This window comes from Hylobates moloch, unplaced genomic scaffold (genome assembly GCF_009828535.3).
Source record: "Hylobates moloch isolate HMO894 unplaced genomic scaffold, HMol_V3 SCAFFOLD_4, whole genome shotgun sequence".
NCBI classification, from domain to species: Eukaryota; Metazoa; Chordata; class Mammalia; order Primates; family Hylobatidae; genus Hylobates; species Hylobates moloch.
The window spans coordinates 171,075,514-171,093,353 of record NW_026652279.1 but is presented as its reverse complement, the minus strand read 5'-3'; the positions used below and the strand labels follow the sequence as shown (position 1 = coordinate 171,093,353).

Sequence of the window (17,840 nt, the reverse complement as noted above, 5' to 3'; positions counted from 1 at the left end):
CTTGTAGTGGTCACTTTTGCAAGTGACCGCTTAGCATGTTAATGAGCATGTACACCCTTATGTCTCTCCTAGGGATCCAGATCTATTCTGCCCAGCTCTGATGTAACCCCACCAGAGCCAGCCTGCCCCCTTCTTTTCCCACAGCTCCCGCTGAGCAGGGCCTGTCTTTCCACAGAGCCCCAATTCTAGCACAGTCAGGCGCCTTCCTCCTCAGCGTCCTGACCACTTTCCCCTCTCTCTGGGATGTTCCGCAGCTGGAGATCAGACTCCAGGGTGAAACCCCTTCCAGCTGCTGTGCCAGCCCCACCCTTGCCTCCCTGGACCCGGGGCTCCTCAGGGTGGAGTCATTCTGCAGTCACTCCAGACCTGCCGACCTGTGTTTCCCGGCAGACTCTGCAGAGGCTCGCTGTTGTCTCTGTGCTTATGTGCAGATGCACGTGTGTACACATGTGTGCATGTGCACCTGTGGTATTCTCCCAGGTCCCGGAGCTGACTCAGTAAGCATCCGATAGAGACGCTCACGTGCCCTAGCGCTGCCACACAACAGAGTGTTCGCAGCCTTTACGCTTTTTGCTTTGTTTTCAATGTTTACATTTATTTTTGTTTTTATCCTCGTTTATTGTTTTATATTTTTGTCCTTTCCAGCTGGTCTAAGTTCTTGCAGAGCCCCCTTTTTTCCTTTATTGGGAACAGACGACACCCCACACAGCCCACGCCTGCCTCAGGGCAGGGCCTTCGTCCACTCCCACTTTCTCTCCTCTCTGTAAAAACTCTGAATCTACCATTAAGAGCATCTCTTTTATCTCTTCTTAATTCTTGGATTCTCGGGAATGTGTGACTTCAGGTCTCCTCGCAGAAGCCTTGTTTACTGTCTACAACCTTTTATCTAACCCTTAGTGGTCTCTTAACCCAGACACTTGATAAAAAGCCATTGAAGTTGCTCTGGCTGGAGGAGTTACCCACGTCCCCCTCCCAAAGTCGCTGTGCTCCTCTCTGTCCAGCCCTGCCCTGCGCTCGCCTGTGGTCTTGACCATCGCCTCTGCCCGCCCCCAGCTCCCTGACCGTCCTCCTCACCCCGAGGGTCTAGTTGGCCTCGTGCCCAGGTAGTTCCTTCATTTTCCTCTCCATTAGACATGCTGCCCCTCCTCCTTCACCACTCAGGAAGGGCACACAGTATTTTGCGGAAGCCTACAGGGGCCACCCCTCAGGGCCCTTGGCTGCCTTTGAGCACGTTGTACTTGTGGCTTTTCTCCCCAGTGACGGGCTGGATGTCTCAGGCTCTGTGCCCCTTCAGTCAGCCCTCTTCTCTCTCCTCTCCATGCTGTTCTTCATTCCTGCCACGTCTTCCTGTGTCCTGTTTCCCTTGACTGTCCTTTTTCTCACACTCTCCTCATCACAGCCTAGTGCTGGGAGCAGGAGCTGGCGCGTCCCTCACGGGAGCAGCAGAGCTTTCTCCGTGCAGCCTCCTGCACCACCACTCTCTCGAGCTTTGTGTCCGGCCTCAGCTCTCCCAGGGGCACATGGTCTTATCCCTTACGGAGTTAAAGTGGCTGAAGCTGACCTGATATGTTCACACCTAATGGCTACTTTGACTTCAAACCCTTTTACAGAACCATCTTCTGTGTCCTTAGTTTTAATTTTCTGCTCTTTCCTCTAGTTTGCCAACCCAGCGACCATCCCTTTGCTCCTGGTCCACTTTAGCTTTGTTGAGTGACATTTCTATGCCCTCATTCGCCAAGTAGAAATGCAGTGCCTCCTCTGCAGCCTTTTTTAAATATGTGGGGAATACTATTTGCACTGAGAGAAACTCACAGATTTTAATATATACATAATGAGTCCCTGTTCCTTGAGGTTAATTTGTAGGAAACATTTGACTGTCAGCATGAAATGGCAAGACGCCTGCAGCTTAATTTGGTTTTACATGTCTAAAGCAGTTCCCTTTTCAGTGATGGTCTGGTTGGATTTTTACCTTGAACAGAGTTAGGAGAATGCGTTTGTGCTGTAGATGCTAAGCGGCCTTGAGGTTACTGATGTGAGCGTCTGTCTGGTTGCAGGCCTCCCTGTACCTGGGCTGGCTGGTGCCCCTGGCTTCCCTGGTGAAAGAGGAGAAAAAGGTGACCGAGGATTTCCTGGTGTACCTCTGCCAGGACCAAGTGGAAGAGACGGGCTCCCGGGTCCTCCTGGTTCCCCCGGGCCCCCTGGGCAGCCTGGCTACACAAGTGAGTTCCCTCAGAAATGGTTTAATGTGGGATCCAAGCAGACACCAGGGTGCCAGGCAGACCCAGGCTGGGGGCTGTGATAGTCCCCCACAGCCAGAGTGTAATAGAAAGGCGTGGATTCTTCTAATCATTCGTATTCCTCTAAGGGAATCTTCACAGAATTAACCATGCTACAAAAAGCAATAGTTAAAACTTAAAAATAAAGCTGGTATAAAGGAATAAATAACACGTTAACCACCTCTGAGACTCTTGGCATCTAAAGTTGAAAAGCAAACCTGTTGAGTTATGTAGTTTTTATTGAAAACAGAATGCATTCTTCTTCATCTAGAGATACAAATGGATACTAGGACACACACACACACACACACACACACACACACACCCCAGAAACAAGGAAGGCGGGATTACATGGGGAAAGATTACATTAGTAAAGTCCAGAAAAGCCAGCTTTTATTCCAGAAAAGCTGAACGTGTAACATGGAAGTCTTGACTCAATTAAGATGGCCCTGTGGTCCCAATACAATACCAAAGCAAACTCGAAGAAAATCTCCGAGGAATTAAGCCAACCTGTGCAATGGGAGTGTGTTCAGATACCTAGAGCCAGCCTTTGGAACCTGCTGGATCAAAACCAAGGTGTGCTCTGTGGGGCCCCTGAAACATGAACCCTCTGTGGGGTTGATTGAGAAAGGATTCACGGGCTTCAAGTCCCAGCAAGATTTATTTGCTAGAATTCAAGCACATCTTTATGAAAGGGACTTCTCATGGATGAGGCCACTGTAGGGGGCTGGGCCAGGACTAGATGGAGCCATGGATTCCAGCCGGGCAGCTTCGATGGGGAATGTGATCTGCATGAATTTGGGTAGGAGAAAGAACAGATCATATGTGACTTTGGGGAACTTTTCTCCTCTGCTCTTGTGATTATGTGAAACATGGGAAATGAAGATAAAATATCGCAGTCCTGGACACACTCAATCCAGAGTCTCCTTTTCTCTGTGTGTCTGAGAGAAGGTTGTGAGCCTGACCAAGGGGACTTTGGGTTCCAGATTCATTCAGCAGGGAAGGGAGTGCCTGGGAGGCAGCAGGCAGGGATCTAGCAGTGGTGACAAGACTCAACAGATCCTGCTGTCCTGGAACAAGTATTCCATGGGGCAGACAGGGGTTACCCAAGACAAGGGAATTCTCAGGAATGCAGGAGATGATAAGTCCAGGGATAAACTTCAGCAGGAGAGTCAACAGAGGGTTCTGGGGTGGGGAGTGGGCAGGGGATTGCGGTTTTAAGCAGAGTGATTTACAAAGACATGAAGGGGGCGAGGGAGCCAATGGTGGGGAAATCTGGGAAAAGGACATTCTGTTGGATGTTGGTAATTTTGCAAGCGATGAAATATAAACACACATCATGTAAAAATATGAAATTTATACTCTTGTTAATTGAATGGGATGTGTTAGCTGAACACATTGTAATATTTACTATTCCAAGTTTTCTAGGTGGCCTTTTTAGTCCACGTAAATTAAGTAATTCCCAATCACAGAGTATGGAGTAATAATTTAGAAATGAGATTTGTATTAAGATTTATAATGTATGTTAAAGACGCTACATCTTAAAGCCATTGCTACCTCAGGACCTATCGATAGAGCATTAACCACGCAATGCAGCCATTTCCGCATCTAAGTTGTGCCACTGCGTTCTTATCTCAAGTGGGTACAGCGAGCTCTAAACCATCTGTGGCTGCAGGTACCCTTGATGAGAAGGCATTGTAAAATGTGAACTCTAGACTTGCATTTTAGAACTCCCCAGAAATAATCACTGCATAAAATGAATTTAAATGGACTTTGGTGAGGATGTACCATTGTTTTTTTTTTGTTGTTGTTTTTTGTTTTTTGTTTTTTTGTCAGGGATATGAAGGGATTCTGGTTGAACTGAAGCAGGCAGGAGTTATGTTCTGGAAAAGGAGTATAACAGTTACATGTCTCTCAATATTCATGAGCATACATTTCTAGAGTCAAGGAATTAGTATACCCTAGGCTCACAGGGATGAGAGATGTGGGTTCTTTCAGTAAAGTAATTTAGGGGCTGCTCTTTGAAGCATAAACATGGAGTCCACTTTGTCTAAGACAGATGGTGCCAGCTGCACCAAGGTCGAAGGGCTAATGAGGAGCCAGGCAGGACCAGAATCACCAGGAGCAGGTCCCTAGCAGTGGCCGTGGGGGACGGATGGTGACCCCACTCGGGCTTTCTTTCCTCTTGTGCTTTGTGGGGAGAAACTCAGGGAAAGACACATAAGCACATAAGCAACAAGCAAAGCAAAAGCACCTCCTCCATAGTTCCTACACAGCGGAAGCTAACTTGTTCTGCTGAGCTCTAAACCAAGTCATCAAACAAGGTGTGGGCTCTTTTTAGGCATTCTGGTTCTAGCAGGGGTGGGCGAGCTGGAGAGTTGACCTTGTTTAATACATCCAAGCCCGAAGGAGGGTCCCACAGCCCCACTCCACACCCTGGGGCCCTTCTATGGTCGGGGACTGGGGGTGTCTAGGTGACAGGTGAACAGAGACCGCCTATGACTTTGTCATTAGGAGAAGACCCTGTAAGGGAGAGGGGAGGGCCTTCAGTGCTGGTGCATGAATGTTAGGGTTATGCCTGGGCAGAGATGCTGGATACCAAGTTGTTCACTGTGTCTTTTTTCTTCAAGGATCTTGGGGAAGGAAATATAAACTCCATCTCAGTGTGTATCCAAATCATCAAACAATAAACAATACTGATATTTTTTACTAGAACCTAGGACAGATGGTGTGTACATTACTGCAATTTATTTTTATGCCTCTTTACATAAATGATGCTCAGAATTGAATGTGAACAATTTGAGGCATTTCCTCACTGGCAGTCTGCAGCTCTAAAATAATGATTAGTTTTGCTGTAAATTGGGTTAGAGGGGGAAAAAAGGAAGAAAATTTTTCTAGACTCAGCTTTGACTTAACAGATGCATGACCCTGGACAAATCACTTAACTTTCTTGAGCCTCAGTTTCTTCATCTGTAAAATAAGAGTGATGGTAGGCACTTCGCAAGATGAAATGAAATAGTGTACAGGACAGGCCTGATGCACCTACAGATATTTCAGAATTTGTGAAATAGAAATGTTGGCAGTGATGGCTTGGGATGGTGAGTGGCTGGTGGGTGGTGTGTGGTGATTATGTTTTTTTGCAAGTGGTGGATAGCCTAAGATGATTTTGAAACAAACTAAAGCTGAATTTCTAACACTTATCAAATAGCCTAAAATATTTTGGTTGTATAATAGAGGTTGAGTTAGGAGAGGGTAAAAACACTTAGCTATGATCCTGTAACTCTGAAAACTCAATTTCAGATGGAATTGTGGAATGTCAGCCCGGACCTCCAGGTGACCAGGGTCCTCCTGGAATTCCAGGGCAGCCAGGATTTATAGGCGAAATTGGAGAGAAAGGTAAGAAATTTTGATTTTTTTTTTAATGGTGGTTGTGTCTGTGCATATGATTTTTTTCCCACATACTTACTGGCTTTGGAGCCAAGTGAGGGTGGGCAGAGTTAGGGTGTAGGTTCCTTTTATTTGGAACCCTCTTCAAAATCTATTCCTACAATAAGCATCTTCTGGAACTTAGTTGATAATCTGGGAGGGAAAGGTGGAGACAGCCCTGAAAGTCAGAGTTTTGCCCTTTGTCCTTTCCGAGGATCGTGAAGTCAGTCTTGCTATGGGGGGTGTGGTCAGCAGATAAAACTCAGACTGAGTTGTTACTGCAATCTTTCCATTCAGTGTTTGAGAAGAGACTTCTGTTATCAAAGAATGCTCTTCCCTCCTTCAAGTCAAAAATCTGCACATGGAATGCTCACCAATTCTTCTAGTGGTGTTTGCATCATCAGTGTGAGCAAATCTGCCGCTGATGCGTTAACCAGCTTCACTCTGGGCTCTCGGTTCCATCTTTAATCTTTCCAAGTGTTTGCCTTACCACCCACACAGGACACTTATTTATCTCTTCCACCGTCCTGGACACAGAGGTGGATTATCACTGCATCAATAGTCCTGCCTTAGAGGGGAATAAGCAATGGATATTCTGATATTTATATGCCTGTTAGTAACCCGAGAGTAGGACAAATAGGAGGCTGTCCCTCAAATCAACCCCACTGTGTACCATTTCTGCCTGTGGACTGTAAACATGTTTTAGACTTCAAACGTGTAAGACAGAAATGATGCATGGAAAAGTTTCAGCCAGCGTCTTAGAATTCTGACAGCCACATACACTGCAGGACCTGAAATGGAAGTGATCTTGGGCGTCATCACAGGGGTGCCACTGATCTGAGTCAGTGTACAATTTGGGTTTTAATGAGTCTCTCTGCTCTAGTTACCAGGTGCTCAGTACTTTGTGAGACGGGCTGTTCCATTTTATGACAGATCCAACGTCCAGAGGTTCTTCACACTGCAATCTTAGCTATCCATCCCCCAGATCCTAGGAGAAGCATCTTTCTTCTCGAGTCTTCCCATTCCTCTTCCGACTCCATCATCTGCTGGGAATGCACCTTGTCTCTCCACCCACCTGAAGCCTTGCGAACAGACACACCCACGAATGCCCCAGTGCCCAGAACTTAGCTGGGTTCTCAGCTGTGTTGTACCGTGCCCCTTCCACTGATGGGCTCCTGGTCTACCTCCTAAAAGAGCTCGAAATGAAACCGTGTGCCTGCTCCCACACTTCAGGGGCCTGGCCTACCTGCACTGGCCCTGTTTTACTTCTGACTGAGGGGCGTCCCAGGGCAGAGTGGGCAATAGCAGTGCCTGCGTGGGGCTGCCAGCCAGGGCAGGGATGGGAAGAACATGGCCACGCCGCCTCGAGGTCCCCGGCATGGGCTTCTCTATGAGCACGTTTTGCTCTGTATTACGCCTGATTTGTGCCTAGAAACCAGACATTTCAATGTTTAAGACACAGGAATAGCTAAGACAGTGTAAGGTCTCTGAGCCTGGCTTGAAAATCAAGACTTCAGATGTTAGAATTTCCAAAGAAGAGCATCTCCTCTCTTTTTTCAGGGCTGCAGTCTCTCTCCTCTTCTGTCCTGGATCACATATGTGTTCTTGCTTTTGTGGCTTCTTATTCCCAAGTCCACCAACCAGTGAAGTCCATGAACTGGACTAAGCACTCAACCAAAGAGAAAGGGGATGGGTAGTTTTCACATTACAGACAAAATTACAAAAGTCGGTCTTTTCAGGCTGATAGGCACAGTTGAATTTCTGGACCACTTTTTACTGAGGCAGCCCCTGTCTTTTCGCTGGGAGAAGAACTTGGATCTTTAAGCTGTGCATCTGTGGTCACATGTGACGTGTGCTGGGGGCAGTGGGCCCGTTCATTGACAGACAGGGACGTGCATTTGACTGCAGTTTCCACCCGTTAGCAGAGAGCCGTCTGGAGGAGCCATTCAGTCACTGAGCGAACCTAAGTTTGGATGTAATATGTTAGTGATAGCCTCGCCTTTTTCTGTTCTCTCAGTGCACTGCGGAGACTTCTGGTCACATGTTACATGTAAACACCTTTGTGTTTTCTTTTGTAGGTCAAAAAGGAGAGAGTTGCCTCCTCTGTGATATAGATGGATATCGGGGGCCTCCCGGGCCACAAGGACCCCCAGGAGAAATAGGTAAGACCCACATGTGAAAAGGACCAGGTCAGAGTTTGCTTTGATGTGTTGGCCCCTTTCCTGTGAAAGGGATTTCACTCCATGAAAGGCCTGATTTTCTGCAGCCAATCCTAGAGCATAATCAGAAGAATGTTGGGCCTCACTTCCAGGATTTGTCCACATTGCTGGGAATGATCAAGATGGCCTCGTAAAGATTTCCTAATAAAAGACAGCAGCATAACAGTTCCCTCCATGCCACAGATTCTGTTATCTCATAAGCAGTTAATGGAATTCCTGCTTTTCCTTTAAGTGGTCCCCGGGTGGGTGGGCAGGAGGGCAGGGCTGGGGTGCTGGAAGCATTCCTGCTTCCGCGTGTACATGTGCGTCGGGTCAGCTATTCCCTTCCTGAGTCCATCTTGGGCATTTTAGTTATTACTCTCTTTGGATTATCCAAGCAATCATCCTCTTCCTATACAGATTTTTATGCTTTTGAGTCTTAAGAAAAGGTTTTGAGAAGTATCTCATGAATGCTGTGTTGCTGTCTTTTTCCCTGTCTCTAACGAAAGGTTTCCCAGGACAGCCGGGGGCCAAGGGCGACAGAGGTTTGCCTGGCAGAGATGGTGTCGCGGGAGTGCCAGTAAGTAAACCTGTCTGAGTTCATGTACTTATCAGAAGTTGCCACCAAGCACATCAACCGAGTTGTGTCGTTTTGCATTTGCAAGCATTGGCTTCTGCCTTGTGTGGGAGCTGGTAAGTGTTGCTGTGTTGAGCCCTCTGGAGTGACTCTATGTGGCCCTCGTCTTAGGAGAATGAGTAAGACTGTTACCTACAGAGCCCAAATCACAGCCGCCTTTCTTCTCACCTGGCCAAAATTTTTTCGGCTGCTGCCGGCCTGTGTTCAGGTGTGGCTGAATGGGAGTGTGTCCTTCCTGCAGGGTCTCTGGGATTTCTTGAAACAAATGGTGTCACAGGAGCCACCCCCAAGCAGCCACAGTGCAGAGCTGAAGTGCTGTCTGTCTGTGTTACCAGTGCTGGTAACATCACATCAGATCATCTAAAAGCTTGTTAGTCAGTAGGTTCAGCATCAATAGTTTCTATGGAAAGATCAAGGAAAGCAGAACTGTTTCCCTCTGAGGATTTGAAATATGTTTTTATTCTTCTTCTTACAGCTGAAAATTTCTGTTACAACATCTATTGTGCAGTTGCTTTTTCAAATCCATAATGAAATATCTGGATCACATTGACATGAAACCTTTCAATGGAACAAAATACCAGCTTCTTAGCTTTTGTAGTTTGTTTTAAAAGAGTACATTAAATAGAAGAGCATAATAATAATCTTGAATTTTGAAGGACATTATTTTCTTGCATATAATGACTTCTGTTTCTGAAGCTTTTAAATCTCAAGGCGTTGTTCCTCTCGTATTTTCTTTGTTCTTCTGAACTTTGCAAGCATGGACTGGTTTCCACAATTCCTTTCATTCCCTTTTTTCTTTTTGTAAGATATTGAAAGTCAAATTTCAGAATTATTCATTTCAGATGTAGCTCTTCAAATTTTTTAATTTTTAAAGATACTGCTGGAAGCTTCTACAAAAGAAAACCAGGGCAAAAGTGAGTTGAAATAGCAATGACCCAGCTGGAATTCAGCAATGGTTTTCTGCTTTTGAAGTTAGATCTTGGGCTTTTGCTCTCCAGAACTTCCCTGGTGCCTGGGGAGCTGAGTTAGAAGTTGCAATTGTTTAAAATATATCTAAATAAATTAGAAGTTCAAATAACTGGGTAGCCCTGACTGTAGTGGGGATCAAAGACAGAAGAACTTTGAAGGAAGCAGAAAAGGACGTTTTTAACCTCTATCCACCGCTTCATCTCCTGGGCTTTCCTGGTGGACTTCCCGCCTCAACTCTGGCTGAAGCTCAGTCTAGACAAATCTAATAAAAGACGGAAAAAGAGGAAAGAGGTGAGAAAGAAGGAATATTGAGGAAAGATCATAATATAGAAGAAAAGAAAGAAAACATACAACCCCAATTCTACTCCTTATGCCTTCATCAGGAGCTCCTTTCTTTCCGGAGATGGAAAAAGTCTCTAAAAATAAATTTATGGGTAAATAATTCAATGGAGAAGTTGGTAATTTTTCTTTTATTGGAAGCTGTATTTGAAGCTCCATGATTTAACTGGCTCAGAAATGTGGTTCTCTTATTTTGAATTTGGCTAGAGGCTAAAAGAGATATCCATAAACCAGCACACGGGAGAGTAGATTAAAATGTGAAAGTGGTGAAATGTTCTGATTTTCCATTTGACTTAGATAGCATTTCTGTGACATTTCCTTTCGAAAGCCAAGTGTTTGATTTTTGGGAAAGAATAATGGATCACAAAAGGCCGACTCTCCGAGCGGATTGATGATGCCCAGGTTGGTCTGAGCAGGTTTCATGCTTCCTGGTCACTGGGAGGATGAATTGAAACTAACACTCCCTGACTTTTTCCACAGTGGCACCACTTTTTAGAGGCAGACAGCGTAGGTGTCAGATTTTCTCCAATTAACGCAGCCAATGCTAAATTTTCCAGGCAGTATTTGAATCCTCAGCATTTATTTTCAGGGAGACGGATCAAAAGACCTTTGAACTACTTAGAATCAAGAAGTTCTGTGGCAAAGAAACCACACGAGATGTCCTAAGGTCACCAGTGTCACTGTTTTAAAAACCCAGATTTCTCCCATAAATAGAATGATGGCAGGCAAGGTCATCATTGTTAAAATAAAAAATTATATTTTCTCACCCTAAGATCACAGTATTGGGGAGCTTTATATTTTTAGGCTGTGAATAATCACCATAAAATAACGTAATGATGTTTTCAGGTTGAGAAAAATATACATTGGTTATAATTTCTTGCACTAGTATTTTTTAATGGATGAATATTGCCAGTTCAATGTATACTTCCTCCAGTATCTCTTTTGTTCTGGATGCCAAGGATACAGAGATAGGAAACCTTGGTTCTACCCTCAGAGCCCTGAAATACTAGTGGAAAGACAGCTCTGCAAATAGACTGTCCTAATGAAGCAAAGTGATTTACAGAATGAGGACCAGAAGGCAGCCTGGGCTCACGAGAAAGGCTGCGTAGAGGAGGCTAATTTTAGCTGGGACTGAAGGATGCATAGGAGCTAATATTAACTCAAGAGAAACAGTTTAAAAATCCCACAACACCTTTCAAGTAAATAACAAATTTTCTATGACTCTCTGCTACAATTTCTGGCAGGTGGCTCATAGAAATAATTTGTTGCCTTTCCTGGGACCCAGAGCAAATAGACTGGGTGTGTTCCACCTTTCCTGAGTAGATCCAAGTGAAGTGTCCCAGGTCATAAGGGGCATTGGAGTGCGGGGCCAGCTCAGACCACTGGTAGCCGTCCATGAGAAGCTTCTGCCATGACAGGAGCGTGCTACATCAGCACCATCTGATCTGGCAGCTGCTGACCAGTGGTGGCTGTTGAGTCTTTGAAATACAGTCACTGCTGGGTACGGTGGCTCACACCTGTAATCCCAGCACTTTGGGAGGCCGAGGCAGGCGGATCACCTGAGGTCGGGAGTTTGAGACCAGCCTGACCAACATGCAGAAACCCCGTCTCTACTAAAATTACAAAATTAACTGGGTGTGGTGGCGTATGCCTATAATCCCAGTTACTTGGAAGGCTGAGGCAGGAGAATCTCTTGAACCTGAGAGGCGGAGGTTGTGGTGAGCCGAGATGGTGCCATTGCACTCCAGCCTGGGCAACAAGAGCAAAAATCCGTCTCAACAAAACAAAACAAGAAAAAAGCGAAACAACAAAAAACAAAAGCAAATGCAGTCACTGTGATGGAGGAACTGCATTTTGTGTGTTACTTAATTTAACTTTCCAAGTCATATTGAACAGTGCAGAGAGTTGCTGCCGACTCTCTCCATACTTCTGGAAGCCTGCTTGACAGGATTGGGCCAGGAGTCAGTGCATCGTGCTTGGCATGGAAGATGGAATGGGAGGCAGAGCAGCTTCTCCCGTTCCTTAGCCTGCAATGTTTTGGCTCTTAGGAAGCAATTCAGGCAGGAAAGCAAGTCTGCCCCATTTAGGTTAGTCCCACATTTGCTGTTTGTTTGACTTTGAGCAGGACACAGAAGTCCTTCAAGCCCTGCCTCTCCCCCTGTGTAATGGGCAGATTTTACTAGCTCATACCTAACTCTCCTTAGCACTCCAGAGGCACAGGCATAAGGTATAAGTTTTGCAGCTGGAAATGCATAAATGTGGATCCCAGTTCCAGCACCTTCTGGCTGAGTAGTCTTGGATCTATCAGCTCACTTCTTTGAGTATCAGCTTCTTCCTCTGCTACGTCCTGGTTTCCATGTTTTACTTGCAGAGCTGCAATAAGGGTCAGAGATGCTATAGAAAGGATGGTAATGCCTAGCAGGCTGGTAACCAATGCTAGCCATATTTTCAGTCTAAAGATTGGGCAAATGTTGGTCTGTCCTTGGTCGACCAACCACTTCCTTTGAGAAGCACATAGCATCTGTACACACAGAAGCGTGTGCATGTCAGTGATTCATATGTATCTAAGAACCTTCTGAAAGGAAGTTTATGAAAAAGAATTCACATTAAGTGAATTGTGCCAGAGTTAAAATTCTGCCAAGTCAGCAGGGAGTCTGAAGATGCCTTTCTCAGGCCTAAATGAACAAGTAAATGGGACAATTATTGGAAACATTTTCTGTTTTTCTTGTGAAACCCAAGTCTCAGGATGCTGGAGGAGAAACCATTGGTGGGTATGGGTGTTCTTTGCAGATTTAACTTTCCAGGAACTGAGCAATGTTCTAGTGTGAGTCTCTTGGGAAAGTCAACTTGACTCTGCTGACTCAACGTAACTCATTATAGAGCTGGCCCAGTGCCCACTCCCAGAGTTTCCTCTCTCACTGGTGCCCTGGAAGTCCTTATCTCTTCTGGAATTCTGGGCATGAGCATAAAAGGAAACCTGTTCAGTATTCACAGGAGTATTCAGCACTGGCCAGGAGGTGCTGACGGGTGGCTCACTGGGCCCAGAAGCTGGAGAAAAGCCTTCTGCATGCCAGTGGGGCTGAGGCAGCAGGCAGAGCTGAGGACAGCGATTGTTCTTTGAGTCTGTCCATTACTGAAGCTGCACAACGAACCACACATCAATCAGCACCTCCTGACAGGTGCTGCGTGTTCCTGTGAATGTTGAGCAGTTGTTAGGGAAAGAAAACTCCTGGAGGAGAGCTGGGTGCCCAAAGCCACACCGTAACTCCCTCTGCCCCATCCAGGTCTCTGCTTGAAATACCTAATTTAGGGAAGTGTTTTTAAGGAAAACACATGCAGCAGACCAGGGCTTTGTCACAGAGCTCCTGGTTTGCCTCTAGAAAATGAATGATGAGGCATGAGTGCATGACCATTTTCAAGAAGGTGGCTTCTTGATTCTGTGGTTGCTTGTGTTACAGTCACACTGGTGTGCTTCGTGGATGGGTTCTTCTGTGGATCACAAGGCTTTGTTCTTATAGGGGCCTCAAGGTACACCAGGGCTGATAGGCCAGCCGGGAGCCAAGGGGGAGCCTGGTGAGATTTATTTCGACTTGCGGCTCAAAGGTGACAAAGGAGACCCAGGCTTTCCAGGACAGCCCGGCATGCCAGGGAGAGCGGGTTCTCCTGGAAGAGATGGCCATCCGGGTCTTCCTGGCCCCAAGGGCTCACCGGTATGTTTATCTCCGGACTTTGAATGTGCATTTTACAATGTGGATCTGCAAAGAATCGAGAAATGAGTAATTTGAATCATATCGATGTATTTCTATCTCCTTGATGATGGCAGAAATGAACTTGTTTCATGGTTCATGGTTCATGGAACAACTTAAGTCTATAAACCTAGGCATTGACAGTTATTATTGACAAATAATTAGATGATAACAGATCAGCGTCTTCTGATGCATTTGGGGGAACTGAACAGATGTGTTTGTGTATCTTTTTGCTTTGGATGGGAGGTGAAATCTAAATAGTATTCATGTCATTGTTTTCAAAAGATTCCAGGTATCAACGTCTCGTTCTCTAAAGTATCTCCCTAAGTAGATGAGGGAGGGAGAATGCTCAGCTTAGGGAGAAGAATGCTGTTTTCACTTATTAACTACAAGGTGGCCCCCCTGGGAGGGTGGATGAAGTAAATAAATAGTGTGAGCCAGTTAACTCTAGTACTTATCGACAGATGTCAGTTAACTCTAGTACTTCTGACAGATGTCAGAAGAATGTGATAAGGACAGGGTGTTTGTGTGTCTCTGATAAGTGTCTTTTTCTTCTTCTCACATCAGGGTTCTGTAGGATTGAAAGGAGAGCGTGGCCCCCCTGGAGGAGTTGGATTTCCAGGCAGTCGTGGTGACACCGGCCCCCCTGGGCCTCCAGGATATGGTCCTACTGGTCCCATTGGTGACAAAGGACAAGCAGGCTTTCCTGGAGGCCCTGGATCCCCAGGCCTGCCAGGTGAGGCCTGAGAAACTCGTGGTGCAGCATGAAGTTGTAAACGGAGGTTGGGGCAGGCACCTCGGGTACACACAGAGGCCTGGGGCTCGCATAGGCCAGGGCGCACACTTGGCTTTGATTCTTCCAGGAATTGGGGCGGGACCTGGGCAAGCCTTCAGCCTTTTGTGCCTCCCCTTCCTCATGTATGTGATGGGCCAGGTAATATGCAGGCTCTCCCTAAAAAGAACTTGGGTTTACAGTCCTCATAAAGAAGTATACAGCACGCACCAGCTAAAGTCGGCCTTTGTGTAGAAGTCACACCGAGGTCAAGTCATTTTCCTCTCCTTACGCATTTGGCTTTGCCCGATGAGCAGCCCATTTTGGCTTCTGTGCATCCCGAGTGGTGTGATCTCCACCTCTTCACAGTACGCAGGTGCCTGTGAACAGATTTAGAGGTCCTACAGCGAGATGGCGATTTCATTCCATGGTGGTTTTAGTTGTCTGCTGTTTTTTGAGTGAATCACGCGCCAGGCTCTATGCTGAGCATTGACAAGACATGGTCAAAACCACAGACGTGGTCCCTGCCCTCCGCACAGCCTGTTCAGAGGTTTTTCCAGAGAACCCGTAGCAGGATGAGTGTGGACTCCCTCGTCATTCTCCTCTCCCATGACTTGCTTATTTTCAGGGCCAGCGGGAGGGGGATGTAGTGCTGAGCCTTGCACACAGCAGGTGCTAATAGTTTATTATCTGACTGCAATTCCCAGTAGACATGGAGCACACCTGTTCTTCCCTAGAAAGAGGAAGAGCACGCCCTAGGAAGAGCACACCTGTTCTTCCCTTGTGTGTAGATGAGGGAAGTAAATGCGCGTTGCTAGGAAACATGCAAAAAGTTGTAAAAGTGAGTGAAAGGACTTAAGGTGATTAAAAATATGTAACTAGTAAACCTTAAAAAACATAGTTATTTATAAAGTAGCTGTGGCCGGGTGCGGTGGCTCATGCCTGTAATCCCAGCACTTTGGGAGGCCGAGGCTGGCAGATCACAAGGTCAGATATTCGAGACCAGCCTGGCCAATATGGTGAAACCCCGTCACTACTAAAAATACAAAAGTTAGCTGGGCATGGTGGCAGGCACCTATAGTCCCAGCTACTCTGGAGGCTGAGGCAGGAGAATCGCGTGAACCCAGGAGGCAGAGGTTGTAGTGAGCCGAGATCTCGCCACTGCACTCCAGCCTGGGTGACAGAGTGAGACTCCGTCTCAAAATAAATTGATAAATAAATAAAGTAGCTGGATATTTGAAATACCCAGCAATAACCATGTTGGAGCAATTACACCATGCCCTTCTGGCTCACAAGTTTGCCGATTATGCCAATAACCATATTGAGCCTGTTTTATGAATTCCTTTTCCCATTAGGGACTAATATTTCCTTATTAATACACAGTGTATAGGCTGGGCATGCGGGCTCATGCCTGTAATCCCAGCACTTTGGGAGGCCAAGGCAGGCAGATCACCTGAGATCAGGAGTTCAAGGCCTGCCTGGCCAACATGGCGAAACCCTGGCGTCTGTAATCCCAGCTACTTGGGAGGCTGAGGCAGAAGAATTGCTTGAATCCAGGAGGCGGAGGTTGCAATGAGCCGAGATCATGCTATTGCACTCCAGCCTGGATGACAGTGCAAGACACTGTCTCAAAAGCAAACGAACAAAACACACACACACACACACACACACACACACACACACACACACAGTCCAGTTCCTAAGCATTCCAGCATGGGAAATGTCAGCTAGTGTTTGCTGGAAGCCCAGGTGTAGTGTGCTAACGTAACTGTTACTCTTATCCTTCTCCTTGTTTGTATGATCAGTGAGTACTCAGCATCAAGTTCTGACTTCGTTGATGGTTGTTCTTTGTTCAGCAGGGTCCCAGAAATGTCTCTTTTATGACTCCATTAGAGGTAGGGTGATACTGGGTTTGATGGAGGAGGACTTTGGTGAACCAGGCATAGGGACTTCCGATCACTTTCGCTTGGGTCTCTTGATTCCACAATCAACAGATCAAGTGCCGTCTTTGTGCTTGTGACATCTGCAGATTTCCAGAGCTGTCGAAGGGAATTAGCCTTTCTTTTGGTGAGAAACTACCATCAGAGAAACCAACTGGAGTACTCACAAATATACCCTAGCAGATGCGGAAGAAGGCTTCTGGGGAGGGGGGACAGGGCTGTTGATCCTCTGCCCTCAGCTGTAGGGCTCCTTGGCCATCCAGACCCATTTAGCTTCGAGATTAGAAAACAGACGGCTTTGATCTGCCAGAGCTGTGTTTGACTGTGGTGATCATAAAAGCCTGGTGCCCAGGGTGTGTCACGAACAGCAGGTATTTTCTAGGGTCATTCAGTTGGCGTTTCCCACAGTCTATAGCTAAAGAATGTGCTGGCTGTTCTGGGGAGGCCCCACATAGCTTGAATTCTTACAAGGTATACGAAGATTCAGTGCATGCCTTCTTGGAGGGGAACCCTTTGGTCCTGTCTTAACAGCGAAACCCTGACACTCCAGTGGCTCTCCTAGGCATGAGTGCCCAGAGGGCCGGGGCTGTGCTTCCTGGCTCGGGAGGAAGGATGGTTTTGCCTGTGCTGCTCAAGTGAGCGCAGAGCTCTCCAGCTGCACTGTTACGGATAATGGATCATTCGTAATCAACCGCGGATCATGTCGTTTGGATAATTTACCACCAAATGAACGTAATTTAGGTCATTCTCAAAGCAACTTAGACTTTGGTAAATTGAGAGAGAACAGCGAAAGTATTTTGACTTTTTGAGACTGGCTCACTAAGAAACCACCTTAGAGCCATCTCACATGTTGTTGTAGATTTTTCAGCTTCTTAAGGGACTCTTAAGGGATTCTCGTGTCCAACAAACATCCTGGTCATTTTGGACATGCAAACGCATGGGGAGAAGCGTAGCTCTCTCTGAAAGATCCTAGAAACACCAAGGGAAGAAGTGGAGAACACAGGCAGAGGCTCTGCTCTCCGGGCACTCTTGTGCTGGGTAGGATGTGGCGTGCAGCCCACCCACTGCGTGTCCTCGCTCCGTTCCATGTGGTCCTCATTCCTTCATCTTTCGTCTTTGCTCTTTTTTTTTCTAGGTCCAAAGGGTGAACCAGGAAAAGTTGTTCCTTTACCAGGCCCCCCTGGAGCAGAAGGACTGCCAGGGTCCCCAGGCTTCCCAGGTCCCCAAGGTATGATGGGAATTCCAGCTCACCGGGATACCATGAGAGTTTCCTCACGTTTTTCTCACGCTGACCGTTGGTCTTTCTCACCACAGGAGACCGAGGCTTTCCCGGAACCCCAGGAAGGCCAGGCCTGCCAGGAGAGAAGGGTGCTGTGGGCCAGCCGGGAATTGGATTTCCAGGGCCCCCCGGCCCCAAAGGTAACCCTGCCAGACGGACCCTAGCCTTTGGTCTGCCTGTGACTTCTGTGAGAAAAGAGGAGGTGGTAGACAGAAAAACAGCACGGAAGCTGGTGACCGCTGTTTAGGGAGGCTTTCA

The 17,840-nt window shown here is 46.7% G+C and overlaps 1 protein-coding gene across 5 annotated transcripts in view; it reads left to right on the top strand.

The window, feature by feature from the left end:
* Positions 1–17,840, top strand: part of COL4A1 (collagen type IV alpha 1 chain) — a 155,429-nt gene that overhangs the window by 103,763 nt on the left and 33,826 nt on the right. For 4 of the 5 annotated variants that reach the window (XM_058438064.1, XM_032151314.2, XM_032151313.2 and 1 more), the window contains exons 21-28: positions 2,055–2,219; positions 5,577–5,672; positions 7,781–7,864; positions 8,410–8,480; positions 13,364–13,555; positions 14,159–14,327; positions 17,439–17,531; positions 17,618–17,722. In XM_058438064.1, coding sequence (XP_058294047.1) covers positions 2,055–2,219; positions 5,577–5,672; positions 7,781–7,864; positions 8,410–8,480; positions 13,364–13,555; positions 14,159–14,327; positions 17,439–17,531; positions 17,618–17,722 — 975 coding nt within the window. Of the gene's footprint in view, positions 1–2,054; positions 2,220–5,576; positions 5,673–7,780; positions 7,865–8,409; positions 8,481–9,045; positions 9,954–13,363; positions 13,556–14,158; positions 14,328–17,438; positions 17,532–17,617; positions 17,723–17,840 lie in introns of those variants that run through there. The other variant, XM_032151315.2, reaches the window with a different exon arrangement.